We start from the raw sequence: 25432 nt of genomic DNA, 5'->3' as shown, positions 1-25432 counted from the left end.
GATAACTATAAGGTGCGGAAGGAAAGAATTCTCCTCCATCTAGGATGGATGGACATAGATTATGCTATTAGGAAAGACGAACCACATGCAATTACAAATGAAAGTACTCCAGCTGCAATCGCACTATATGAGCGGTGGGAGAGATCCAACCGGCTCGGTGTGATGTTCATTAAGACTAAGGTCACAGGTGGAATACGTGGTTCTGTCGATCAACATGGGAATGTCTCTGATTTGCTGAAAGCCATTGACGATCAGTTCGTCACTTCTGAAAAGGCTTTGGCAAGCACATTAATTATGAAATTTTCCTCCTACCGACTCACCAGTGTGAAAGGTGTGCGTGAGCACATAATGAAAACGCGTGACATTTCAGCTCAACTTAAGAAACTTGAGGTTGATATGTCTGACTCCTTTCTGGTGCACTATATTCTGAACTCTCTTTCATCTAAGTATGTGCCTTTCAAGATCTCCTACAATACACATAAAGACAAATGGTCAATCAATGAATTAATGACCATGTGTGTTCAGGAAGAAGAAAGGCTTGTAATGGAACAGAGTGAGAGTGCATTGCTGACAAGCACTCACGGGAAGAACAGAGCTTTCAAAACTGACAAGTCACAAGCCAATCAGAAATGGAAATTCAAAATACCACCGCAAGGTGATATCAAGAAAGAAGCAAAGTGTCACTTCTGTAAAAAGGGAGGACACATGAAGAAGGAATGCCCTGGATTCAAAGAATGGCTTGAGAAGAAAGGTAATTTATTCTCATTTGTTTGTTATGAATCTAATATGACCGATGTTAATATTAACACTTGGTGGATTGATTCTGGATCAATAATCCATAAAACAAATTCCTTACAGGGTATGCAAAACCTAAGGAAGCCAGTGGGAAGTGAGCGGACTGTCCTATCAGGAAGCATGATGGGCTCACATGTGGAAGGTATTGGAACTTGCAATTTAATTTTGAATAATGGTTTTGTTTTGAAATTAGAAAGGACCTTTTATGTACCAAGTTTCTCACGAAACTTGATTTCAGTTTCTAGACTTGTACCTTTTGGATATTCCTTTAATTTTAAAGACACCTTGTTTGAATTATTTTATAATTCGGAATGTGTTGGGAATGGTATATTGTCTCATGGTCTTTATCGTATTAATTTACAAATCGAATCCATTTATAGTTCAATGCATATTCAAACTGGCACTAAGAGGTGTAATATTAATGAGAATTCTTATATGTTATGGCATCAGAGATCAGGACATATCTCCATAGAGAGAATTAAAAGGTTAGTAAAAGATGGGTTACTTAATACTCTAGATTTTGCTGACTTTGAAACTTGTGTTGACTGCATTAAGGGAAAGCATACCGACATGTCTAAGAAAGGTGCCAATAGAAGTTCAAGTATATTAGGAATAATTCATACAGACATATGTTGTCCTGATATGGATGCACATGGTCAGAAATATTTCATCACTTTCATAGATGATTACTCACGATATATGAATATTTATCTGCTTAACAATAAATATGAAGCATTGGATGCCTTCAAAGTCTTTAAGGCTGAAGTTGAGAACCAGTGTGGAAAACAAATAAAGATAGTGAGATCAGATCGTGGTGGTGAATACTATGGTATATACACTGAGAGTGGATAAGCACCTGGTCCATTTGCTAAGTTTCTTCAAGAACATGGGATTGTTGCCCAATACACCATGCTCGGTTCTCCGAACCAAAATGGTGTTACAGAAAGAAGGAACTAGATCCGAGGACCATTAGTGGGTATTTCATTGGATATGCCGAAAGGTCTAAAGGTTATAGATTTTATTGTCCATCTCATACAACTAGGATTGTGGAGTCAAAAAATGCAAAGTTTCTTGAAAATCATTTGACTAGTGGGAGCGATCAAATAAAAAATTCAATTTTTGTGCATGATCATATAGAGTATGAACCTTCCACTTTAAGTAATAGATTGGTTACTATTTACAACATCCCTCAAGTTCAAATGGATGTTGATCAACCAATCATCGAGACTCCACAAGCTACTGATGATCCAGTAAATCAAGTTGGTCATCAAGATGATGAACAATTAGTTGAACAACAAGATCCACAAGAAAATGTTGATCAAACATTAAGAAGATCTACTAGGACAAGAAAATCAACTATTCCTAATGATTACATTGTGTATCTACAAGAATCTGACTATAATGTTGGAGCTGAAAATGATCCTGAGAGCTTTAGACAAGCCATGAGTTACAAAGAGTCAAATTTGTGGTATGATGCCATGAATGATGAAATGAATTCCATGAAAAACAACTACATATGGGATCTTGTAGAGTTACCTAATGGGGCAAAGGCCATTGGTTGTAGATGGGTCTTTAAAACCAAGAAAGGTTCATTAGGCAACATTGAGAGATACAAGGCCAGACTCGTTGCTAAGGGATTTACTCAAAAGGAGGGAATCGATTACACTGATACTTTTTCTCCTGTATCTAAGAAAGATTCTCTTCGTGTCATCTTGGCATTAGTTTCACATTTTGACCTTGAGTTGCATCAAATGGATGTGAAAACAACCTTTCTTAATGGTGATTTAGAGGAGGAGGTTTATATGAAACAACCTGAAGGTTTCTCTTCTAATAGTGGTGAGCATTTGGTTTGCAAGCTTAAGAGATTCATATATGGGTTAAAACAAGCCTCTCGTCAATGTTATCTTAAATTCCATGAAACTATATCCTCATTTATGTTTATTGAAAACCCCATGGATCAATGTATATACCAGAAGGTCAGTGGGAGTAAAATTTGTTTTCTCACTTTGTATGTGGATGACATACTACTTGCAACCAATGATAAAGGTTTTCTACATGAGGTGAAACAATTCCTCTCTAAAAACTTTGATATGAAGGATATGGGTGAGGCATCTTATGTCATTGGCATTAAGATCCACAGAGATAGACTTCGAGGAATTTTGGGTCTATCACAAGAAACCTACATCAATAAAGTTTTAGAGAGATTTAGAATGAAAGATTGTTCACCAAGTATTGCACCTATTGTCAAGGGCGATAGATTTAATTTGAATCAATGCCCTAAGAATGATTTTGAGCGGGAACAAATGAAGAACATTCCATATGCTTTTGTTGTTAGAAGTCTTATGTATGCTCAAGTATGCACAAGGCCCGACATTGCATTTGCTGTTGGAATCTTAGGAAGATATCAGAGTAATCCAGGTATGGATCACTGGAAAGCTGCAAAGAAGGTGTTGAGATATCTTAAAGGAACAAAAGATTACATGTTAATGTATAGGCAGACGGACAATCTTGATGTGATCGGCTATTCAGACTCCGACTTTGCTGGTTGTGTTGATTCTCGCAAACCAACATCATGATATATTTTTATGATGGCGGATGGAGCTATTTCATGGAGAAGTACTAAGCAAACCTTGGTTGCTACTTCTACTTTGGAAGCCAAGTTTGTCTTCTGTTTTGAGGCTACTTCTCATGGTGTATGACTTAAGAGTTTTATTTCTGGGCTTAGAATCATGGATTCTATTTCTAAACCTCTGAAGATTTTTTGCGATAATTCAGCAGCTGTCTTTATGGCTAAGAACAGTAAAAGTGGAAGTCGAAGCAAGCACATCGACATAAAGTATTTAACCATTAGAGAAATAGTTAAAGATAAAATAGTAGTTATTAATCACATTAGTACTGATTTAATGATCGTTGATCCTTTGACTAAGGGCATGCCACCAATAAAATTTAAGGATCATGTAGAGAACATGGTACTTGGGTCATCCTTATGATTGTATACATACAGTTTATTAATAAAACTCTTATATTGTGATGTTTTCTCATTTTCATGCGCACATCAGTTTGAGAAAATATGTTACATCTGGACCAAGAGTAAACATTGGTTTATTCATCAAGTTAGTTACCACATTACAAATATATACTTGAAAATAGACATGTTGTAATACATAGATGAGACTACTCGCTTTAAGAGGGATTATCTCTATGATTCACATATTTATTTCTTGAGTAAGTTTTCCATGACTCATTTATGCCAATAATCAGTTCTATGGACCAAGTGGGAGAATGTAACGGTTTCTTATTTTTATTATAATAATTATTAATAATAAAAAACCAATTTTAATGTGGTCCATAGTTTTAGGATTTTGGTTTTGAAAAGGGTATGATTTATTTTGGTTTATGTAAATTGATATGACCATTTAATTGGGTGGTAATGAGTTTTAATGGTTTTAAATTCTTGATGGTAGAATCAAGCCTATAAATAGTCTTTGGTCCCCAAAGCTTTCTCTCATCATAAAATAAATACACCATCTATATTGTGAGAGCAAGAGCTTGGAAGAATCAAAGGCAGTGCACTCACAACACTGCAACAATGGTTGGAGGTAAAACCTCTAATTCTATTTCCGCATTTTGTTTTATTGATCTTGTTGTTCTTTTGTTATCAGGAACATAGGATCAATATATATATATATATATATATATATATATATATATATATATATATATATATATATATATATATATATATATATATATATATATATATATATATATATATATATATATATATATATAAATCTAACACCTCTTTATAATCGTATAGAGAAAAAAGTTATCGTGAATGATGTGGAATGTGCTACAGTACATCGGCTGCTCCTTTTAAACAAAATAAGGACTGCACTTATAATTCAAAATGGGTCGAAAAATATAAACTCGGCCCAAAAATGACCCAAACCAATTTATTTCCTAAAGTACGAAATTTTAACGAATTGTGTGAGACTCTTGCACTCCGAATCAGATTTTGACTTCAAAATAAGAGTTGTATCTCTTTCTCTTAGCTTTTCCAACGCATATCAGAACGTGCAAAATGACATTCCTTAGCTCCAGTTATGATTCGAATAGTGAACAGGTTCAAATAACCACTAAAACCGAAAAACAACAAACGAAAATAGATTAAAGGCAAACATGAATTTAAATCTAAAAACATAATAAAATATTAAAATAAGCAAAACAAACTAGGAAAATGCCTAAGTAAAATGATAGAAGAATATGCATCAAAATACACTGATCAACACCACTCAAGCATAAAGAATTTTTTTATTGGACAACCGTAAGAGCTACAATGTTGTATGAGACATAATGTTGGACGATTAAAAATCAACACAGGAATAAAGTAAGTGTAGCATATATAAGAATGTTGTATTTAATATGTGGTAAGACTAGACAAAAATAAGACTGGAAATGACAATATTATAGAGTGTGATGCGGTAACACTTATACTAGAAAAGATAGTGAAAAATATAAGTAGGTGGTTTGAGAATGTAGAATGAAGACCTATATAAAGAGAGTAAATCAAATAGAGAAGAATCCAAACCCTGTGTCATCTTGGAGCTTCAATCTCTCAACAACTTCAAAACCCTCAGTGGAGTACAACTTTCCTCAACAATCAGCCATCTGACTCATTCCCATAAGCATCTTTGGGAATTTGCCTCAACAACTTGTTAGCCTTTGACCAGGCTTGCATGCCATGAGCCTTAATCAATAGAGAATGACGAGAGGGGGTCTTACCTACCCTTGTCTAGAATATCTCTGAGTACGAGACAAATGACCCAGTTGCTCAGAGTATTTGTCTCTGTTCATAGACTTTAGTACAATTCCAATCGATTCATTGTTATGTTTGAACCTAGCCTTTGTGGATCCTCTTTTCAGATCCTTTTGGATTAAATACCATTGCAATTTCCTTATCTTCAGGGACACACCTTTATGGTTAACCCCCTACCTTTTCAGTGACACACCTTTATGGTTAACCCCCTACCTTTTCAGGGACAAACCTTTATAGTTAACCCCCTATCTTTTTAGAAATACGCCTTTATGGTTAACCGTCTACCTTTTCAGGGACACACCTTTATAGTTAACCCCCTATCTTTTTAGGAATGCACCTTTATGGTTAACCCCCTACCTTTTCAGGAACACACCTTTATGGTTAACCCCCTACCTTTTCAGGGACACACCTTTATAGTTAACCCCCTACCTTTTAAGGAACACACCTTTATGGTTAACCCCCTACCTTTTCAGGGACACACCTTTATAGTTAACCCCTAACTTTTTAGGGACACACCTTTATGGTTAACCTCTTACCTTTTCAGGAAGACACCTTTATGGTTAACCCCTTATCCTTTTCAGGGACACACCTTTATGGTTAACTCCCTACCTTTTCAGGGAAACACCTTTATGGTTAACCTATTCCCTTTTCAGGGACACACCTTTATGGTTAACCCCTATCCTTTTCAAGGATACACCTTTATGGTTAACCCCCTACATTTTTAGGGACACGCCTTTATGGTTAACCCCCTACCTTTTCAGGGAAACACCTCTATGGTTAACCCCCTATACTTTTCAGGGACACACCCTTATGGTTAGCCCTTACCTTTTCAGGGACACATCTTTATGGTTAACCCCCTACATTTTCAGGGACACACTTATATGGTTAACCCATTTTCTTGGTTTTGACACCATTTTTTTCCTTTGGTTTAAACACCACTCCCAATCTTATCTTTTTCTCAGTCTTTGTCCTTCGAAATACGGAGCTCTGACTTCCTTATTGCACTATGAGGATACGTAGGTATGAGGATGTGAATCCTTGGCGAGCACCCTTCTCCATCATTCTCTCCTCTCCCTCCCTTTTCAGTCCTTGTCCCACAAACTACGAGGCTCTGACTTTCTCATTGAACCATGAGAATACGTAGGCATGAGGCCACAATCCTCCTCGAGCACTCTTTTCCTAACCCTTTTATTTCCTGCATGCATGTGAAGATTATAACATCCATATAAGCAAGAACATTTGGAATGGTTCCCATGGAGTACCATGGATGTGAGGGATGTTAATACTTTCCCCTTGCATAACCGACTCCCTTACTTGTTTCTCTGTTTTCTCTTGGTTTTTATCGATGTTTTCCCTTCCCTCTCTTGGGATAAATAAATTTCGGTAGCGACTATGTTTTACCTCCGAGCGTGCGATGCGTTCGGTGGACATATTTCAGCTAGCTTCAGGTACCACATGCATAGTGTCATATTCTGTCGTGGGTCGCAATTACATATATTTGCATATTGTTGTGAATGGTTTTAAGATTATGGTTATGTTGGTTGTGTATTGAATGTATGACATGTTGCGTGTTGCATTCTCTATACCGTTTATATCGAGGTTTATTTCTCACCCATTTGCTTGATGTTGTCCATCATTAATATCTTGCAGATACTCAGGAGTAAAGTTGTTGTTGTGTGTGGAATGTGACTTGTTGGAGTTATTCTTCGTTTTATGTATCATTTATCACAATTTAGTGGTTTAGTGCTCTGATCTTGTAACATTGGGAACAATGCGTTTGTTATGTCTTGAGTCAATGTTAAATTTGGTGATTTGAAGTTTAATACTTTATTGGTGAAGTTTAATTTGAAGTTGTTAGTATGTTAATTTCATTGCACATTGATAAATGTTTTAAAAGTTTATTGTTGGATTATGGAGGTGACACCTTAAATTGTCGAGTAATTCTTTTTATATAAATTTCAGGGTTTAGGGTATTACACTTGGCGCTCAAATTATCCAGCTGCAACATATTGCAAGTATCATCGCACTAGACTTGACTTCTTTTCTGGTGCAAAAGCTAATTAAGATGAGAGGTCGAGACAAATATGTCCTCATTATTAAAAGAAAAACCGTGTGAAACATGGTGTTGTCGAACCCGAAAATCACCAACGTACAAGATGAGGCAAATTGGCTATATCAAGTGGATACTGATGTCCACTCTGATGCTGATGTGGGTGATGCAGACACTGATGTAGAGATGGACCAGAGATAGCAGTTCTCTCCACCCCATCTGTCACCATCCATATCTTACCTGCATTTATCCCCCTCTCCTCCTACACACCACCCCTAAACCCCTCCCCATATGCATTATAATTTTCTTATAGGTACCTAGTAGGATTATTAGAGCAATGTCGAGTATGAACTTAATGTTGTCTGAGACGAAGTAGCGGACTTGTCGGATGAGCAACAAGCACACAATAATAGGGAGGTAGAAAGGGATCATCGAGAGCGCCTCAAACATTATTTGATATGGCGTATGCATTCATGTATGGTCAGAAACGTATGCATGCCTCCTGATGACTCAGATAATGATTGATCTCATTCCAGCTACTATCTTTCCTTTCTCTTCCTTTTATCCTTTAACATTGAGGATAACGTAGGATTTAAGAGTGAGGGGAATTTCCCATTTTCTAGTTAGATTTATTGTTTTCTGGTTTAGGATTTCCCCGCTTTCCAGTTTGGGACTTTATGCTTTATGTAGTTTAATTGTGCATTAGTTTGAGTCATTTGCATGTGTTGTCGAGTCATATATGCGTATGATTTCTGCTTGTTTTGTCTTCTTGCCCATTTCTTGAACCAATTTAAATTTTTTGAAAAATATTATGATCGATATTTAAATAAGAAAGTATATCAATTCCAAATGAGGAAAGGCTAAGGTTAAGGACATTGGAATTTTTTTAACAAAATCGGTATTGTCCCAACACATAAGGCCTCTCAAATTGGATATTAATTTAAATTTTCCTTGTATCATAGTCTCTAGATCCTTTTTGAAATAATCTCCGAGTAATTTATTTTTACAGTCAGACATTCTTTTGATTCACATACTATGTTTGGTTAGCCAAGAAAATTTTGAAAATTTTGAAGAAAAAAAAGCAATAAAAGACAACTGTGCCTACTAAGTTTTGGCAACCTTCACCCGGTTACTTAACCCAACGGTGGTTGAATCCCAATGTCCACATAAAAAATATTAAAAATTCGTGATTGATGTGTTTATGATAAAAAATCAATATGCAAGTCCGAACAAATAAAGAAATAAAACTCTTCAGTTTTTTCTTACGTGTGTGCGATGATTATCTTTATATTAAATGCCTTGATGTGATTGTCTCAAATGAAAGGATATGAAAAAAAAAATTGGATAATGAGACTTAGGTACAAAACCATGGTTTGAATTGGTATTTTAAGCGGAAGTGTTTAGTCTGTAGTATGCGGTTTGTGTTTATACAATACCCTCGGTGTTAAGTTGAGTACCGATAGAATTGACCTTTAACCGGTCCGAATTTTGGAGCACGTATGAGTATTAGTGTTAGTATTTTTGATGGACTCTTTTTACGTGTGTCGTTGCATTTACATTCCTTTAATGCAAGTTAAGTTGCTTGAGGACAAGCAAGAGTTCAAATGTGTGGGAGTTTGATAACAAACATTTTTACCTTATTAATTAACTTTATTTTAGTAAGTTTTAGTGTCATTTTATGTTCCCTTTACTTCAATAAGCTGACTTTTTACTTTGCATTGCAGGTACAAAATGATCGGCACTAAATACGAAGAAAAAAAATAGAGAATGCAAGAAATATGCAAAAATACATGCAGTGACGGGGACCATGACGATCGTCATGCTCCAGGAGGAGCTAGCCGTCATGGCTCCTAAAGGAAAGGAAAGAGCAAGCACGCGAAGACCATGACGGACAGACGTCAGTGTGGTCTGTCATGGATCTAAGATTCAAAAATTCAGCTTCAACACGTCATGATGAGCAGATTGTCATGCACCATGACATCCAGTCCAGATTTTTCCTGCATTTTTGTTGTTTAAACCCCACTTTCTCCACGTCTTACCCACGATTTCTGGGACTTTATGTGTGAGATTTTCTCTATAAATAGGCTTGTAATGAATTGTAATGGATCCGAGCATTGTTGCATTATAGTTACATTTAAATTTAACATAAAAAAATTTGCATTGCTGTTTTTATGCAATTAATCTTTACAAGTTTTGTTTTTGTTAATTTTTGCTTACCATCTGTTCAATTTCTACAGTATCGTAATTGAATCAAAGTCTCTCTTCTGAACATCTTTAATTCAAGTCCATATTCCATTATTTCCATATTCTATTTCTTTATTGATTTTCATTATGAACTCAATAAAAACATGTTTTGTATCTTTATTAATATGTCTGAGTAGTGTGTTTTGAGTCAAAAACGTGAGATCGTCGAACCGACAAAACTCGTACAAATTACGTAATTATTCAATCGTAATGAGTATGAAAATATTATTCTAAAATTTCTGTTTTGAAAATAATAGTTTTGCTATGAAAATAGAAGTATTGAAATACTGTTTACGCGTCGAAAGAGCGAAAGTAATATTTGACTTAGAAATTCATATTTTTAATTTCTAGACTATGAAAGCATTTTTTAATTAATTAAGATATTGTTGTATTTTAAAAAGGAAAATTAAAACTTGGGGTTTAGTTGCGAAAGTAGACAATTACGAGTTTAAAGTCTGATAATGCAACAACGGAAGTGTTTGTGTACATCTAATTTAATATTTTCTACAATAATATATTTTTAGTTATGATTAAATGCTACAATTTATATATATAGACAAAAATCATCATTTTGGTCTCTTATTATTATTATTAAATTAAATTTATTATTTTCAAAATAGACTACAGACTATTTACATTCATGTGACTGAGAAAATGGACGTTTTAGTACTGGATAAACATGCCTTCCACAGAAAAAGCAGCAAATTGAAAACTTAGATATACATTGGGCATTAAGTAAACGGTTACCTTAATATATCCTTGATTGTACCAAACTAGTGCATGCATGAGAATAAAACAAGATTACATTACTTGCATGTCGACAATCAATTTCACTGCAATTAATCATAAGAATGAACCAAAATACAGTACGGAATGTGACTCCAATGAGTCTTCTTAGTTTACTCTTTGCCAGCGTCAGAAATGCGTGACAAGATAACAATTTATATGATTGTACAACTAACTGCAAATGGTTTTAGCAATCAAAGACAAATTTATTTAACAGCCACCTCTGAACTCTCAAGTTGCGAGGTTACCTTTTTGGCAATCAACTGAATTTCTTTCACCCTATCCTGAACTAGCTTCTGGAGTTGCTCTTCTTGGTTTGTCTGATTGTCATCCAACTGCGCAGTAATAATATCTTCACCCGCCCCTGATTTGAACATGACAAAAGATGCCTCTGGATTAACTTCACAAGGTATTTCAATAAGTTGCTTCCCAGAAGTCCCAGAATCTTTCCCCAAAATATCGTACTTCACACGTTCAGAAATAACGCTGACAAAGTTATCCATGTACTTGTTAGTAGGATTGAGGCCAATGTAGATCAAAACCTCCCAGCACTTGAGAAACTGTGTCTTGGTAATTTTCAAAATTTTCCTTACCTCCTCAACATCACTGGGAGGTGGCGTGAGTCGAGGAGAATGCGTTTTCTTTGATAGTCTTCCACCCTTTAGAAATGTAACAGCCTTGGTAACTAAATGCTGGATTGGCTCAAAACCAAGTAGGCGTTGTGTGTCAATACAAGAACGAACATGTTGAAAGTTATCTAACGGCTCTTCTACAGTGAGGTCATACACGTTTTCAGATATGGCAACATCATTTAGCACTTCAAGAAGGAAACGACCATAACCCTTGTGCTGATACGGAGGCAATACCAGAATCTGCAATCAACTCAAGAATATAACTCGAGTATTCTAATGTGATACAAGTCAAAAGTTAAAACTGATTTTGTGAGAAAAAAAGCTATTAATGAATATCCTGTATATAACAGACCTGACCCAGCCGCAATCGGGAGTTACCACGATAGTGGTAAAAGCGATAAACAGCAGTAAATCCAAGTAGCAAACATTGGATCTCTCCCTGCTGATCAGTTTTCTTCTGAACCATGACATACAACTCCCATTGTGGATCAGTAACATCAATGGGACTGCTACCTATATAACACGAAGAGTTTAAAAGAAAAACTACAGCAGCATGCAATCTAAACATTGCATAAAACAGGGTTACAGAGTAGTGAAATAAGTGAAAAGTAGTGAAATAAGTGAAAATTACCATCAACAAGGAGAAGAACAAGGGGTATAATATGACAGTAAAGTTGTCCAGTGGGCATGTTGCCTGCTACCAAACGAACAACCTGGGATCCAGGAGATATACATCAAAATGGTATTCTTAAAATATGCATATACAGAGAAAATACATCCAAGGGAAGTTCAAAGGATAACAAAGACAAACTTTTAAACTTGTTTTATTAAAAAAGAAACTCCTTTAGCTGTATATTTTCCATAAAGCAACGTTCAAACTTAAGTTAATTATATTTGTTATATTTAAATTTGAACACTGAACACCATATAAGAGTTTACTAGAAGATTCAATGATATCATGTATTTAACAGCTGAAGAATTAAAAGAAAAAAAGATGACTTGTCACAGACAAATGGGTATCAGCCTACTCTGTAATGTTTGCTTAACAAAAATCAGTCTGGCATAATCTACTCATGCCAATAGGGTTGAGTAAGAAATTAGCAGACACAGAAATATTGTCAAATATAGCATGTTTTCCTTTAGAATAATAATATTTATAAATAATAATAGCAGCACTACATGACATTCATATACATGCATGCAGAGAACAGATAACCAATAGGGAACAGTACACATTATGATAATAGATCTATTCTATCACTCTATTTCTCTTCACGTATCTTGAAATAGCATTTCAATTAGATGGTTGCTCAACACATATGACATGCAACATGTATAAGAATAAGGATTTTTAAATTAAAGTTTTAAATCAGGCCTTTACACTAACAACCCTATCTCTTTACAAAAGTGCATTATATTGAGCTTAAATGCAAATTAACAACCTCAACATTAGAAGCGTCTGAATCAGCCTGCTTGAAAGCTTTGTTCTTCAAAACCTCCCCGTTCGAGATGTTTGTTCTGCAAACCAAATAAAATAACAATCAACAGTTTATACAGTATTATATATTATAAAACCAAGTAAAGGTATTCTTATTACTATAGAAAAAGCAGCAAAGACTTCATACCTAACAAAATTGTTGTCCGCCAAATACTTCTGAAGGAATTCATCCTTGCTTTTAACAAGAGTCTCAGCAAAAATCGACTGCACAAAATAAAAACCAAATTAAAGGGTATCATGTTAAAGGTACTCAGCATAACAGTTGTCCAAACAGTAGATGTCAGTGCATACCTGAAGAGCTTCGTGAAGATCTGTGACCCCTTTGCCTCGCTTAAACAATCAAACAAACACACATTCAAATAAAATGCCAGGCCACAAATAAATATGAATTAAGCAATACTGTAAATAAAGAATATAAACCATTTTTCCATTAGTTGTAAGACTAAACAAATCCAGAACCTACATCAGACAAACTCTCAAATACAATATCAGCATATGCATAGAATGATATGCTGCTAATCCAGATGTTAATCTGCAAAAAAAGTCCAAACAAGTTGAAGTTAAAAAACACCATACACCATGTAACATCATCACACAGCATAAATAAGCATATACATAAAAATAATTTCCTATTTATTATTCAAATGAATCCAACCTTCAAACCCTCATAACCAAAAATCTTCCCATCATTATCAAAATAGCTATTCAAATCCACTGGATGTATGACAAAACTTTCCGGACCCTCGAACTCTTCTTTGCTAGAAACTGTACAAAATAATAATAACAAACCCAATAAAATCCATGCCAATTGCAAAATCACAGCAAAAGTGACAACATTTTCAATTTTTATCATACCAAGAAAGATTCTGATGCAGTCTTTAGCTTCAACTCCAACATCTTCATAACCTTAACAAAAGAAAAAATTTGTAGAACTCAGCAGCAGAATGAAGAAATAAGATTTCCCAAACAAAAAAAAAAACTCACCTATACCGGTAAATGCAACACGGCGTCGCTTGGAGGTTTCGTTATCGGGATCCGATTGCAAAACCTGCTTCTGTTTCTGTCCCATTTCGCTTTTCTGTGTTCTGTGGATTCTTCTCAGTTCAACTCAGTCGAAAAAAGGGGTTTTAGGGTTTTTACATAGAGCGGGAAATGAAATGCGAGGGAGGGGAAATTAGATTTGGGCTTATAAATAATAAACATTTTGGGCCGGCCCAATAACTATAATGGGCCCAAAAGTGAACAACCAGGCCCAATAACTATAGGTTCGTAAAAATCTACCTGTATTTCTAAAACCCTAGTAAAACCCTTCCTCTGTTTTTTTCTTGAAACTAAGCAAAAATGGCGTTCAATTCAATTCTTCGCAACAGGTCGAGTACTTTCGTGAGGGCTTTTGCTTCTGCGGGTCAATTGATAAGAAAAACCCAACCGGGTCATCGCGCCGCTCTTTCCGCCGCCGTCAACAGAATCGACGATTCCTTTATTCCTAGGTCTCACTTTTCTTCTGTAGCTGTCAAGAGCAAGCCTACCTCCGATGAGAATCTCCTCCGTGTCATCGAATCGGAAATCACATGTGCTCAGGAAACGGATGAATCCGGCGATGTAAGTTTCATTTTCTCATGTATTAGATTGATGATAGTAGTAGTAGTTGATGTTGTTTTATGATGGTTGTTATTGTTTATGTTGTGAAATGTTGAAATTTTGATTTTGGTTTGGTTGATATAGGCTGAGGAGGTTCCGAGTAATTTTCCGTTTAAGATAATCGATAGTCCAGGACAACAGACAATAACACTTGAAAGGAGTTATCAAGGTGAGGAAATTAAGGTTGAGGTTCATATGCCTGATTTGGTTACTGGTGATGAACATGGGAATGAGGATGATGATAAGGATGATGAGAGCGAGAAAGCAACTCAATCAAGCATTCCACTTTCAGTGAGTGTTGCTAAGAAGGGTGGACCTTCATTGGAGTTCAGTTGTGTTGCGTATCCGGATGAGATTGTTATTGATAGCTTGTCTGTTAAGAATCCCGATGTTTCTGACGATCAGATTCCTTATGAAGGACCAGATTTTCAGTAGGTTTTTCTTTCTGTTTTTTTTTTGTTTTGCTTATAAAATATGTGCATTCAATGTTTTAAACCAGGGTTGTGTTCTTGTGTCACTGTTTTTGAATAGAGTTTGTAGTGGCATTATAGCATAGCGGCATAGTGGAATTTGAACCAAAATGTTATTTTCTGCTATCTGTGGTTGACAATACTGGTTTGTGTTTGTAGCTCCTGTTGCATTGTCGAGAGACATTAACAATATTGATATGTTGTTCGATCAATGTTCTAGGTAAGGAATGGTTCGTTTGTTGAGGTTTTGCCTTTTTTTTACAGGGATTTGGATGAGAGTCTGCAAAAGACATTCCACAAGTACTTGGAAATAAGGGGAATCAAACCAAGCACGACAAATTTCTTGCATGAGTACATGATCAACAAGGATAGCAGAGAATACTTGGTGTGGTTGAATAAGCTCAAGAGTTTCATTCAAGCGTGAGCGTTGATGGCGTACTCAATTTCTGTCGAATCGTCTGCGTACACATTTGAATGGAAAGATTAATAGTGTATGGTATCATTGTGGTTTCATTTGAAGGAGGAAAATAATCAGAAACAATATATTATGTTAATGTGGTTTAGTGGTAGTTCCTACTTCCTATTGCGACTTTACATTTGGTTGAAAATGTTTGCAGCTATATCCTTAGTAAGCTGATTCTCAGGCTTTATTACAGAATCTTTGTATTATTAAGTCATTATGGAATTAATTTTTGCACTATATATCTTTAAATTATTCTACATTGGAGTTTGTTCTTTTAAAACTTCACTAGTAAAAGATCCGTGTGTCTGCACGGGTAAGTTCATTCTTAAATTCCATAAAAAACTTTTTAGAAAAAAATCTTAGTAAAATTTGTTGACATATAACAGTTAGATGGAGATGTTTAGAATGCTAAACTAAAATTCAAACTCAAAATTACTCGGACAACATGATAGATAAGATTAATGTCCAGAAAAGAGTATGAACAAATGTGTTGACTTTTCTGTTAAAAAAAAGAGTCAATAGCAATGTTACATCAAATTTGAATTTCCTTTCCCCCACAGAATAGGAACTAAAAACAAACCAAAATAGTTGAAACTAAATTGGTAGTTTGGTTGGAAACATAATCTGACACATCATAGACTGAAATGGCAGTTGGTGTAGACATTGTATGAAAGACAGCATGAGCTACACGCAAAAGATGTTTGAAACAAATAGCAACAAAGTAGAGTAACTTGCTGCTTGAAACCTGCGAAAGTTTCATAAGCTGAAATGGTGGCTACTATTATGGGATTGAGTATGGCATAATACTAAGCCCAGGTTTCTCTTAATAGAATCTCTAGATCATGAATTGATATTAAGCATGAATTTTAATAAGTTGAAATGGTGGCTACTATTATGGGATTGAGTATGGCATAATACTGAGATTCTGACATGATGGGGCTGTTACAAGAACAAATTATGTAATAGCTAACATTCATAGCAAGTACATACTATAAACTTATAACAAATTGCGAATATTACTCTAAAACATAGGCATTTAGTTAACATTAGGAAGAGTGATCTTCATAAATTATGTTAATGTCAATTCATTACCAATACTAATAGATTACAAAAAGCCATGCTCCATATTGTAGACAGTCACAAAAGTCATGGACAAAAACATCTAAATGTCAATCAATTAGGAATAACATTATAATACAAAATGTTGTGATCCATAGTCAAGGGTTGATGTTGAGCATTCACAAAAAAAGAGCAACAAAAAAGGAACTTATAACAAACAAACAGATCATTGTTGTACCAAAATAAGTCAATATAAAGTTCTTGAATCATTCCTTTTTGGCATGCTTCACACTCTTCGTTGCAGATTGTTTGGGTGACAACATAGTTGAAGTTGCAAGTTCCTCTTTGTCGCTCCAATTTTGGGAAGCAGACATGGTTGGCTGAAAATGGGAAAATCAATAACTGCGATCTAAGGGACAATATATATCATACATACTTAATAGCTTAACACATCAATGGTTACTAAACAAACTTACTGTCGAAAGGAAAGTAGGAGTGACTGCCTCGTTGTCGGCTATGAGCTGGTTACAAACAACTTCTTTTCCTTTAGTATGTGGGGCATTCATGACAATATTAGAAGTTTGCTACACAAAAATATATTGTATGTTCAACCTACATGTGTTTAAGATGAATATTTCAATTAAATTTCAATTCAACAATACATAGACATACATCATTTGGATGCATAGCATATTTGATCATTTGAATTACTTGTACATCCTCAGTTATCTTGACAACATATGACTGCTTAAAGTTCCGTTGAAATTTCACATGAAAATCAAATTCCTTCCCTAAAAATTTGTCGAGGTGTGCTGGATAAGTTTGCGGATGATCTTTATCGGTCTTGTAATATAGTATGTAAATAAGAAAGAGTAATTGTTTAAGAAACTTCAAAGCATGAACCTTTACACATGAATTTTTAAACTTTCAATAGCTGAAACATGAAAATCCAAAGGTCAAAAATGGAAAGCGAAATAGGATGAAACATGAAACATGATAACTTCAAACGATGAAAACATGAACTTGCACACATTAAAAAATGTAAAGCGAAATAGGATCAAAACAAAATTATTCAGGACAATTAAAAATGGAAGAAACATGAAAGCTTGGACGGAAAATGGAAGGTTAACCTTGTTTTTGCTGGTCTTCGATTGCGGTGAGGAGAACAGATGTCGAGAGAAAGCTGGAATCAGTGACTGGACTTAATATTTTATCCACATGAAATTTGTTATGTCATTTTTTTCTTTTTCTCCTTTCACACTATCACATGATCATTCTTCTCTTCTCCTACCAACACAATAAAAAAAATTATTTTTAATTAATTAGCAAGAATGATATGATATTTTATTAATTAATATGTTTTTAACTAATTTAATAGTTAATAATAGTTTTAATTAAGTTAATAATTTTAATTAAATTTTTTTAAAAGAAATGTTTCGGCTTGAGACCCAAGCCCATACAATATACTCAAAATGCACAAATAGATGTTAGTAGTTGTCTACATGAGTTATATAAAGACTAAAACTATTTGTGAATAAATCAATGTGAGACTTCAATAACATTTTTCTTATATTTTCTTTGACGGTTGCTTCTAGTTATGCATCATTCTAGTTGAGGAAGAATGATGGTGTTCTAATGAAGAGAATGATGCATAGCTAGAGGCAGCACTGAAAGAAACTAGAAGCAAATTGTTATTGAATTTTTACATTGGCTTATTCACAAATAATTTTAGTCTTTATATAGCTCATACAAACACCTACTATCATATATTTGTGGATTTGAAATATATTGTATGGGCTTGGGCCTCAAGCCCAAACACTTCTTTTCAAAAAACTTAATTAAAATTATTAAATATATTAATTTAGCTAAAACCATTATTAAATATTAAATTAGTTAAAAACATATTAATTAATAAAATATCATATCATAATTGTTAATTATGTAAAAATGATTTTTTTATTCTAATCATCATTGCCACATATGCAAAAGTGGAGGGGGACCACAAAAATCCAAAGACCATCAAAATTAAGAGACTAGAATAGTTGGTTTTGTAATAAGGGGACCAATTGTTTAAAACGCTTAAGTTAGAGGGACCAAAAGTGTATTGAAGCCGAAAAAAACTTGGAGCAACAATGACAGATCTTCTCTTCCCATACAAACACAATAAAAAAAACTCTAAGAAAAAATGGCAGAACCATCGCTCATAATTGCCAACACGACACACTTAATTCTTGATTCATGCATCCTAGTGATAATTTATTTTTCGCTCATAATTGCCAACACGACACACTTATTTGCCTTATGAAGGTCACTTGGAAGATTGAGGTGGTCATGTACGATACACCATAAAAAAATTTCTCCTTTTGAGAAAAAGTGTTTTCTCATTTTTAGAAGGAGCCAAAAAGAATGTTTTATGTTGGAGAACGACCATGTTTTTACCTTGAGATGCCTCATTTTCCAAGTCAATTGAGGCACCGGTCTCTAGATCGATATGATTTTCCCTTTGACAATCATCTTCTATTTGGACTTCGGGGAGGATTGAACCTCTACCATCGAGGATGGCTTTACAGTGGAAAGTTATGTCTCTTGGTTGAGTCCCACCTCATCCATTGTCTTCCTTTTCTGTACAATTCAAGTCAACAATTCGAAAGTGTCTCTCTTCTGATTGGCGTCCCTCACCTCCCCTCGCTCGGATTTATTCCTCTATAGTAGAGCTCTCCTCTCTAAGACTAACAAGGGATCCGTCCTCTTTTCAAAAGAATTAGGAAAATAGAAAAAATAACGTGTTAGGTCAAAACATGCATATCGGTGACACTTACGTAAGTTTCGTTGAGTGCTTTATTACCATCCTCATTACCCATTATCTTTCTTACATTTAAACCATAAAATCTCCCTAAGAAATTGACTTCTCCACCTCATTGAGGCTATCATAGTTGAAGTTGTTTATTAGCACATGGCCACTCATCCAATATAAAGGAAATCAACACTCTTCGATTTCTTCAAATATGACCATCGAGCACTCTATTCTAGTTTTTACTTGTAACCCTAAATCCCGAAATTTCTATAAAAATATTTAATCGGCTATTTAAGGTGTCACCAACGACCACCATCCAAAACTAATAAAAAAACATGTGACAACATGCAACAGAAAATCATTTCATAACAACTTCATTTTAAACTTTATAAATAAAGTATTGAACTTTAAAACACCAAATTCAACATTAACTCAAAACATAACAAACACCATGTTCCCGATGTTACAAGACAAGAGCACTAAAACCACTAAATTGTGATAAAACGCTAAATAAAGCGAAGAATAGCTCCAATAAGTCCTTCCACACACAATAATAGTTTTACTTCTGAGTATTTGCAAGATGTCCATGGTGGACAATGTCATACCCCAGCTTTGTCCGGATATTTTAAATTTATTTGATACATGTCAATTTGTCAAGTTTTGTATTTTTAGCCATATGTATTTTTATCATCAAATAAAGTCACCATAATTATGCATATATTCATTATAGTAAAAAAGTCAACATAAAGTCAACAATTTATATGTTGGAGAAATTGACTAAAATTGCATTTTTTTTATTATGCATTTTGAAAAAATAAATTCATGATCATTTGATTTATCATCAAAATATTCATTTGAATTTTATTAAACATTTTCCTGCATCAAAATGGAGTTGATGTTGATCAAAGTCTCTACAAAAGTATGATAGGAAGTTTGTTGTATCTCATAGTTGGCATATCTCATATCACATTTGTTGTAGGTGTATGTCCCAGGTACCAAGACAAGCCTAAAGCTAATCATCTTGCTCAAGTGTAAAGAATCTTGAAGTACATAAATGGGGCCTATGACTATGAAATTTTGTACTCTCATGATACAAATTCCATACTTATAGGGTATTATGATTAAGATTAGGCTAGAAGTGTTGGTGACATAAAAAGTACATCAGGGAGATATTTCTTTCTCGACAACAATTTGATTTCTTGGTTAAGCAAGAAGCAAAATTGTGTTTCATTATCTACTGCTGAAGTTTAGTACATTGATGTTGGAAGTAGTTGTACATAATTACTCTGTATGAAACAAATTCTAAAGGAGTACAATGTCGAACAAGATGTCTTGAAATTGTTATGTAACAACTTAAGTGCTATCAACATTTCAAAAAATCTTGTCCAACACAAGAGAGGAAGCACATTGACATTCTTCATAATTTCATTAGGGATCTTGTGGAGTATAAAGTGGTAAATCTTGAGCACATAACAACTGACAAACAACTGGCAGGTATTTTTAACAAGCCATTGGATGTTGTCCGATTTGAAAATTTAAGAAGTGCACTTGGAGTGTGCATATTGGAAAGCCTATATTAATCAAATATTGGAAAACATGCAAGGATACCAAATCAATATCTCTCTCATATTCTTTATGATCCATGTATATTCAGGGTGATTCATTTTTTTCTTCAAATTTCTCCCCTTATCTGGTAGTTAGATACAAGCAAAAGAAATATTGTCACATCCTTATCTTGCTTTTTCAAAGTGTGTGTGTTGATCATCATGAGTCAAATGCCTAAAGCTTCAAAGAAAAAATACACTAACAAGGGAATTAAGGCTGAAGAAAGGAAGAACAATGGTTATAGTTCCACCTCCTGTACAAATGGATGGAATGCAAAAGGTGCATCATCTGTTGGAGCATCTACAACTAGTAATGTAACAACCTGTATAATATATATCTAGAATAACATCATATAAGTGTTATTATTTGGCACTGACACAACATAAGTTCCTAATGGCATAATTATATACACATGTCCAACTAAAAACATGAATGACACATGTTATACAATAGTGCCTAAAAATAAAAATCTAAGAACTATGTACAATATCTTCATTGTACATAACTCCACAACGGAAGATCACAATAACTGCATCCCTTGAAACATCAGTAGACAGCTTGTCTTGAATTCAACTTGCAAGGAATACTTGAAAAATAACAACGATATTGGGGTTTTAATAATCTCAGTGAGTTCCCATATCCTATGGGTCCACTCGGCTCTACAGGATTTTCTAGTCGAATCCTACCTCAAGTTTTCACTATTTGTTACTTGTGCATCACTCACACCTTGTAATTAGGACTTGACAAGCTAAAGGATATTCACAATGTATGGAAACATGTCACTTGAGTTCATATAACTCAATAAATCACTATTCGGATTCACGAAACATCAATCCCTAAACGGACTTACGTCTAAGTCAGGCTCGGTTCACACATGCTCGTATGATTCGACTTTCACGATGGATATTGGGTCCTCTATAAGGATTAATCTTCAGTTCAAGCGACCCTCACTCATATGGGCCTCTAACCCACTTAGGGTATCTTTCACCGTATGAGCGTCTAACCCACTTAGGTGTCCACCTTTCTCCCATCTCCCCCCTTTTCCCCCTCAAACCCAATTGAGGCACAAATCATTGGTGCCACATCCCCACTTACCGCTTTACCTAAGACCTTGAAGTGGTATATGCACAACCACAACTAATTCTAAACACATGATTAAGTCTCAACAACAAATAGGACTTTTGGAACAAAGGTTCCTCACCAAAAATAGGACTTTTGGAACAAAGGTTCCTAACCAAAAATATCAACTCAATTTTCATGGTATTCATTAAATACTAGGTATTCATATCCACATATTCACATATTATTCCACATTTCTATACAAAGCATATTGATTCGTTATCAGGCGAATACTTGTCTGCGATACACACCTAGGTACCGTTGTGACCAAGCATCACCGTATACCCATTTCCATGACCTAGATTATCTTTCTAAGTTATTAATCAAGTTTTACTCCTAAGGTTTCATCCCTCATCATCATATGTTTTTAACCATTCATGCACACTCACACAATACCAATACTTAACATATATCACAATATTCATAAATTATACACAAAGTAATATAACATGGTACAAGAAACATAGTCAAGCTATTACACTCAATTAATTTATCAATCTATCCTAATCAAGATTTAGGTTAACATTTATTCATTGCACAAGTATTCAACAACAAAATCCTTGGCCTAGTGGTAAGGCTTGTACCATACCAAGGAGGTTTCGGGTTCATCCAGAAGCCCATGACCAATCGATTGGTCCCCTGCTATTTTCCTAAGACTTTTGTGTAACATTCAATTTTCCCAAACCTGAATAATTTGTTTCCTTTCCAACAACCAAAACTACCAATACATTCACCAACACATATCATGATTTCATCATATAACATATATTTATTCTATAGGTTTCTCTTCTTCATGGAACATATAATCAAACAACAACAATAGCACCCAATCATAGAGAAATAGAAGTAAATCATGTATTCATAGAAAGCTTCATAGTCAAGAATGGATATTTATCATGATTCTTACCACTATTCTATGATTCTAACAAAACCCTAACTTCTAATCCATAAAGTTATAACTAGAACTCACCTTAGAAATAGAAGAGGAGAAGTTGTTGAGAATAATGAGATGAAATGAAGATGATGGAAAGGATTTGGTTTGATGGTTGATGTTTTCCACTTTTTCTTCAAGTTTTCTTCTTCCTCCAAGTTTCCCATTCTTTCTTTCTGATATCTCTTTTTTATCTTCCTTCTTATTCTTATCCCTTACTTTTATTCTTTCTTTCTATACCACACAAATATATAGCATATGATTAATATATATTATAACATTGGGTAGTAATACAAAATATCTCAATTGATATTTTATCTTCTAGTACCGATTGACCAATTATTAATGTTACCAAAATGTTGTCTCTTGTACTTATTAATATTGGTTTGTCTCTTTTATTAATAATTAATCTCTTTTGAGTTTACTGGTTACTTTATTGGTCCCAACTAATAAAATTTAGAGCACATATGAGCTCTAATTGTTCCAACTGACAAGAGATAGAGTACATAGGAACTCAATTGGTCTCAACTGACAACTAATTAAGAATTTAAGGGGATATGGGATATTACAAGTAAGAAGTCTATCACTAAGATGAGGGAATTGAAGAAGAGACTTGTTCAATCTCATGATTCAGACTCAGAGGATGATGAACACTATGTTACCTTTCTTGAGTCGGGTGGTTGGTCAATTAATGTAGTTTGAAGGATGTTTCAAGTTTTCTGTTCTAGCTCTAATAGTTGGGCAATCTTTTTTGGATTTGTAAAGGCTTTATAGCCTATTTGAACTTATTCAAAATAAAATAGTTCTAATGCTTGTGCATCTATGGATGTTGTTCTGGTTGTTCTACTCATATTTTTGGATGTGTATGTGCTAACATACTAACATATGCATGACTAAACTCTAGGTGCTATTTGATACTAACCCTTTTAAAAATTATGGTAAAAAGGGGGAGTAGTATTGTTTCTAAGACCTTAGGTAACACATGTTTTTGTTTGGTACTGGCCATCTGGTAAGTACAAATGATGATGTGCTCCATGCTGGAGCATCAGGCAGGGCATTTGACCGTTGTGTCTGTGAAAACAAATTTATGTTATTAGTATTCCTTGCATATTCTGATATCAACTACTAACTTCTTGTGTGTGCATGACTAAGTATGTGAATAATTGCATGCTGATATATGTTAGTTATTAGGATTGTATCTACTAAGTATGAGCTAACTAGATTCATGCATGACTAAGTCTATGAATGATTGCATGATTGTCTATTTGGTTTTGAGCAACTGAATGGATTATGTGTAAGCATATGAATCACTACTACAAAATATACCTTTGGTAACATTATTTTACTATGGTCGTTCAATCCATCATTGTAATATCTCAAATTGGGAGCGCCTGATTTTTTTTTAATTTTATTAGAAGACATTTCATTATGGTTGTGTTAAATAACCGTGGTGATAAATTAAGTGTTACAAACTTTGAATCCCAACAACAACATTTTTCCATTTTTCATATTAAAAAAAGTGCGTGTCCCTTAAATACATAAGATAAACAAAAGTTGAAAAATGGTTAACAACGGTTTTATTTATCCACCGTGGTAACATGTTATGTATTTAACTATGGTTGTTCTTATCAATAGTGATGAAAGGATTTCCTTTCAATTAAAACAAAACAAATTCTTTATTTCCTTCATAACATGCCCTAAGCGAACCAGACGACAACGATAACGAACTCTTCATCTTCACCTTCTTTATTCAATTGGAAAAAAATCTTCACCTTCTTCATTTTGTTTTTACCATATTTATTCATTTAGTTTCTTCCTTTTATTTGAAGTACAGTACGTTACTTTTCATGGATGGTGTTTATTTCTTTTATTCCTTTTTTGTTAATTTTAACGTTACTTTTCATGGTTGGTTTTCATTGCTTTCATTGTGTGGTTTTGAAACCTTGTATTCATATTGTTCCTGGTTCATAGTTCATTATGTTTTTGAAACCTTGTGTTCATATTGTTCTTGGTCCATAGTTTATTGCGTCTTTTATTGTTAAATATTATATTATTGTGATGGATATGCATATGCTTTAGGTTTAGTGTTATATTATTATTATGAATATGCTTTATGTTTGGATATACTTTAGGTTTAGGTTTTGGTGTGTCATTCACATTATTATTTTGATATAAATTTCATAATTTATTATGGATCATAATTGGATGAAAGTTGATAGATTAAGTCCGGTATATGAGAAAGGAGTTCTTGAATTCCTTGAATACTCTAAACAAAATCTTCCCAAAAATGATGGTATCTTTTTATTTTCCTTGTATTATTTAGAAGAATATCAATAAAAGTACAAAGGAAGAAATATTCCATAACCTATGTTGTGATGGTATATATCAAAATTATACTATCTGGACATTGCATGGTGAAGTAGATAAAAAGCAAAACAAGGTGTCACAAATTCACGAAGTTGATGAAGATGGAGATATTGATGATCGACTAGAAGATATGTTATGTGATATTAGAGAATATTCTTT

General features: G+C 34.2%; 3 protein-coding genes across 9 annotated transcripts; 1 reads left to right on the top strand and 2 right to left on the bottom strand.

Annotated features, from left to right (window-relative positions):
* Positions 1-10723: 10723 nt before the first annotated feature.
* LOC127118262 (histone acetyltransferase type B catalytic subunit) lies at positions 10724-14006 on the bottom strand. Of its 2 annotated transcripts, none has more exons than XM_051048421.1 (10): positions 13809-14006; positions 13680-13730; positions 13480-13589; positions 13288-13356; positions 13116-13154; positions 12952-13028; positions 12769-12844; positions 11958-12039; positions 11679-11839; positions 10724-11566 (listed from the first exon to the last, which is right to left on the bottom strand). In XM_051048421.1, exons 1-10 carry the CDS (start codon positions 13891-13893, stop codon positions 10901-10903), a joined length of 1416 nt encoding a protein of 471 aa, XP_050904378.1. In that variant the 5' UTR covers positions 13894-14006; the 3' UTR covers positions 10724-10900. The 2 variants fall into 2 exon arrangements, with proteins under 2 accessions (XP_050904378.1, XP_050904379.1); XM_051048422.1 differs by having other exon boundaries at positions 13815-13995.
* Positions 14007-14063: 57 nt separating this feature from the next.
* LOC127118263 (uncharacterized protein At2g39795, mitochondrial) lies at positions 14064-15655 on the top strand. Its single transcript, XM_051048423.1, has 3 exons — positions 14064-14426; positions 14550-14896; positions 15200-15655. The coding sequence occupies exons 1-3, from the start codon at positions 14166-14168 to the stop codon at positions 15357-15359; spliced, it is 768 nt and encodes a 255-aa protein (XP_050904380.1). The 5' UTR covers positions 14064-14165; the 3' UTR covers positions 15360-15655.
* Positions 15656-15964: 309 nt separating this feature from the next.
* On the bottom strand, positions 15965-17757 carry LOC127118261 (uncharacterized). Of its 6 annotated transcripts, XM_051048420.1 has the most exons (5): positions 17588-17749; positions 17361-17391; positions 17130-17248; positions 16934-17041; positions 16562-16837 (listed from the first exon to the last, which is right to left on the bottom strand). In XM_051048420.1, the coding sequence occupies exons 2-5, from the start codon at positions 17368-17370 to the stop codon at positions 16724-16726; spliced, it is 351 nt and encodes a 116-aa protein (XP_050904377.1). In that variant the 5' UTR covers positions 17371-17391; positions 17588-17749; the 3' UTR covers positions 16562-16723. The 6 variants fall into 6 exon arrangements, 1 of the variants encoding a protein (XP_050904377.1); XR_007802164.1 differs by lacking the exon at positions 17588-17749 and adding an exon at positions 15965-16143 and having other exon boundaries at positions 16696-16837; positions 17130-17581; XR_007802162.1 differs by having other exon boundaries at positions 16934-17069; positions 17169-17391; positions 17588-17757.
* Positions 17758-25432: the final 7675 nt, after the last annotated feature.

Source organism: Lathyrus oleraceus, chromosome 2, assembly GCF_024323335.1.
Source record: "Lathyrus oleraceus cultivar Zhongwan6 chromosome 2, CAAS_Psat_ZW6_1.0, whole genome shotgun sequence".
In the NCBI taxonomy this organism is placed as follows: Eukaryota; Viridiplantae; Streptophyta; class Magnoliopsida; order Fabales; family Fabaceae; genus Lathyrus; species Lathyrus oleraceus.
The sequence above is the reverse complement of the archived record's forward strand: the minus strand, read 5'-3'. Positions and strand labels throughout refer to the sequence as shown.

What these genes read in the sequence shown, in the direction of transcription:
- LOC127118262 (XM_051048421.1), bottom strand. Translation starts at nt 13,893, where the DNA reads ATGGGACAGAAACAGAAGCAGGTTTTGCAATCGGATCCCGATAACGAA. An exon ending in TTGGTTATGAGGGTTTGAAG is followed by an intron (nt 13,357 to 13,479) that starts GTTGGATTCATT and finishes CTTTTTTTGCAG; the next exon opens with ATTAACATCTGGATTAGCAG. An exon ending in GCGGACAACAATTTTGTTAG is followed by an intron (nt 12,845 to 12,951) that starts GTATGAAGTCTT and finishes TTTGGTTTGCAG; the next exon opens with AACAAACATCTCGAACGGGG.
- LOC127118263 (XM_051048423.1), top strand. Translation starts at nt 14,166, where the DNA reads ATGGCGTTCAATTCAATTCTTCGCAACAGGTCGAGTACTTTCGTGAGG. An exon ending in AAACGGATGAATCCGGCGAT is followed by an intron (nt 14,427 to 14,549) that starts GTAAGTTTCATT and finishes TGGTTGATATAG; the next exon opens with GCTGAGGAGGTTCCGAGTAA. An exon ending in TATGAAGGACCAGATTTTCA is followed by an intron (nt 14,897 to 15,199) that starts GTAGGTTTTTCT and finishes TTTTTTTTACAG; the next exon opens with GGATTTGGATGAGAGTCTGC.
- LOC127118261 (XM_051048420.1), bottom strand. An exon ending in ATGCTATGCATCCAAATGAT is followed by an intron (nt 17,042 to 17,129) that starts GTATGTCTATGT and finishes ATTTTTGTGTAG; the next exon opens with CAAACTTCTAATATTGTCAT. An exon ending in CTCCTACTTTCCTTTCGACA is followed by an intron (nt 16,838 to 16,933) that starts GTAAGTTTGTTT and finishes TCCCATTTTCAG; the next exon opens with CCAACCATGTCTGCTTCCCA.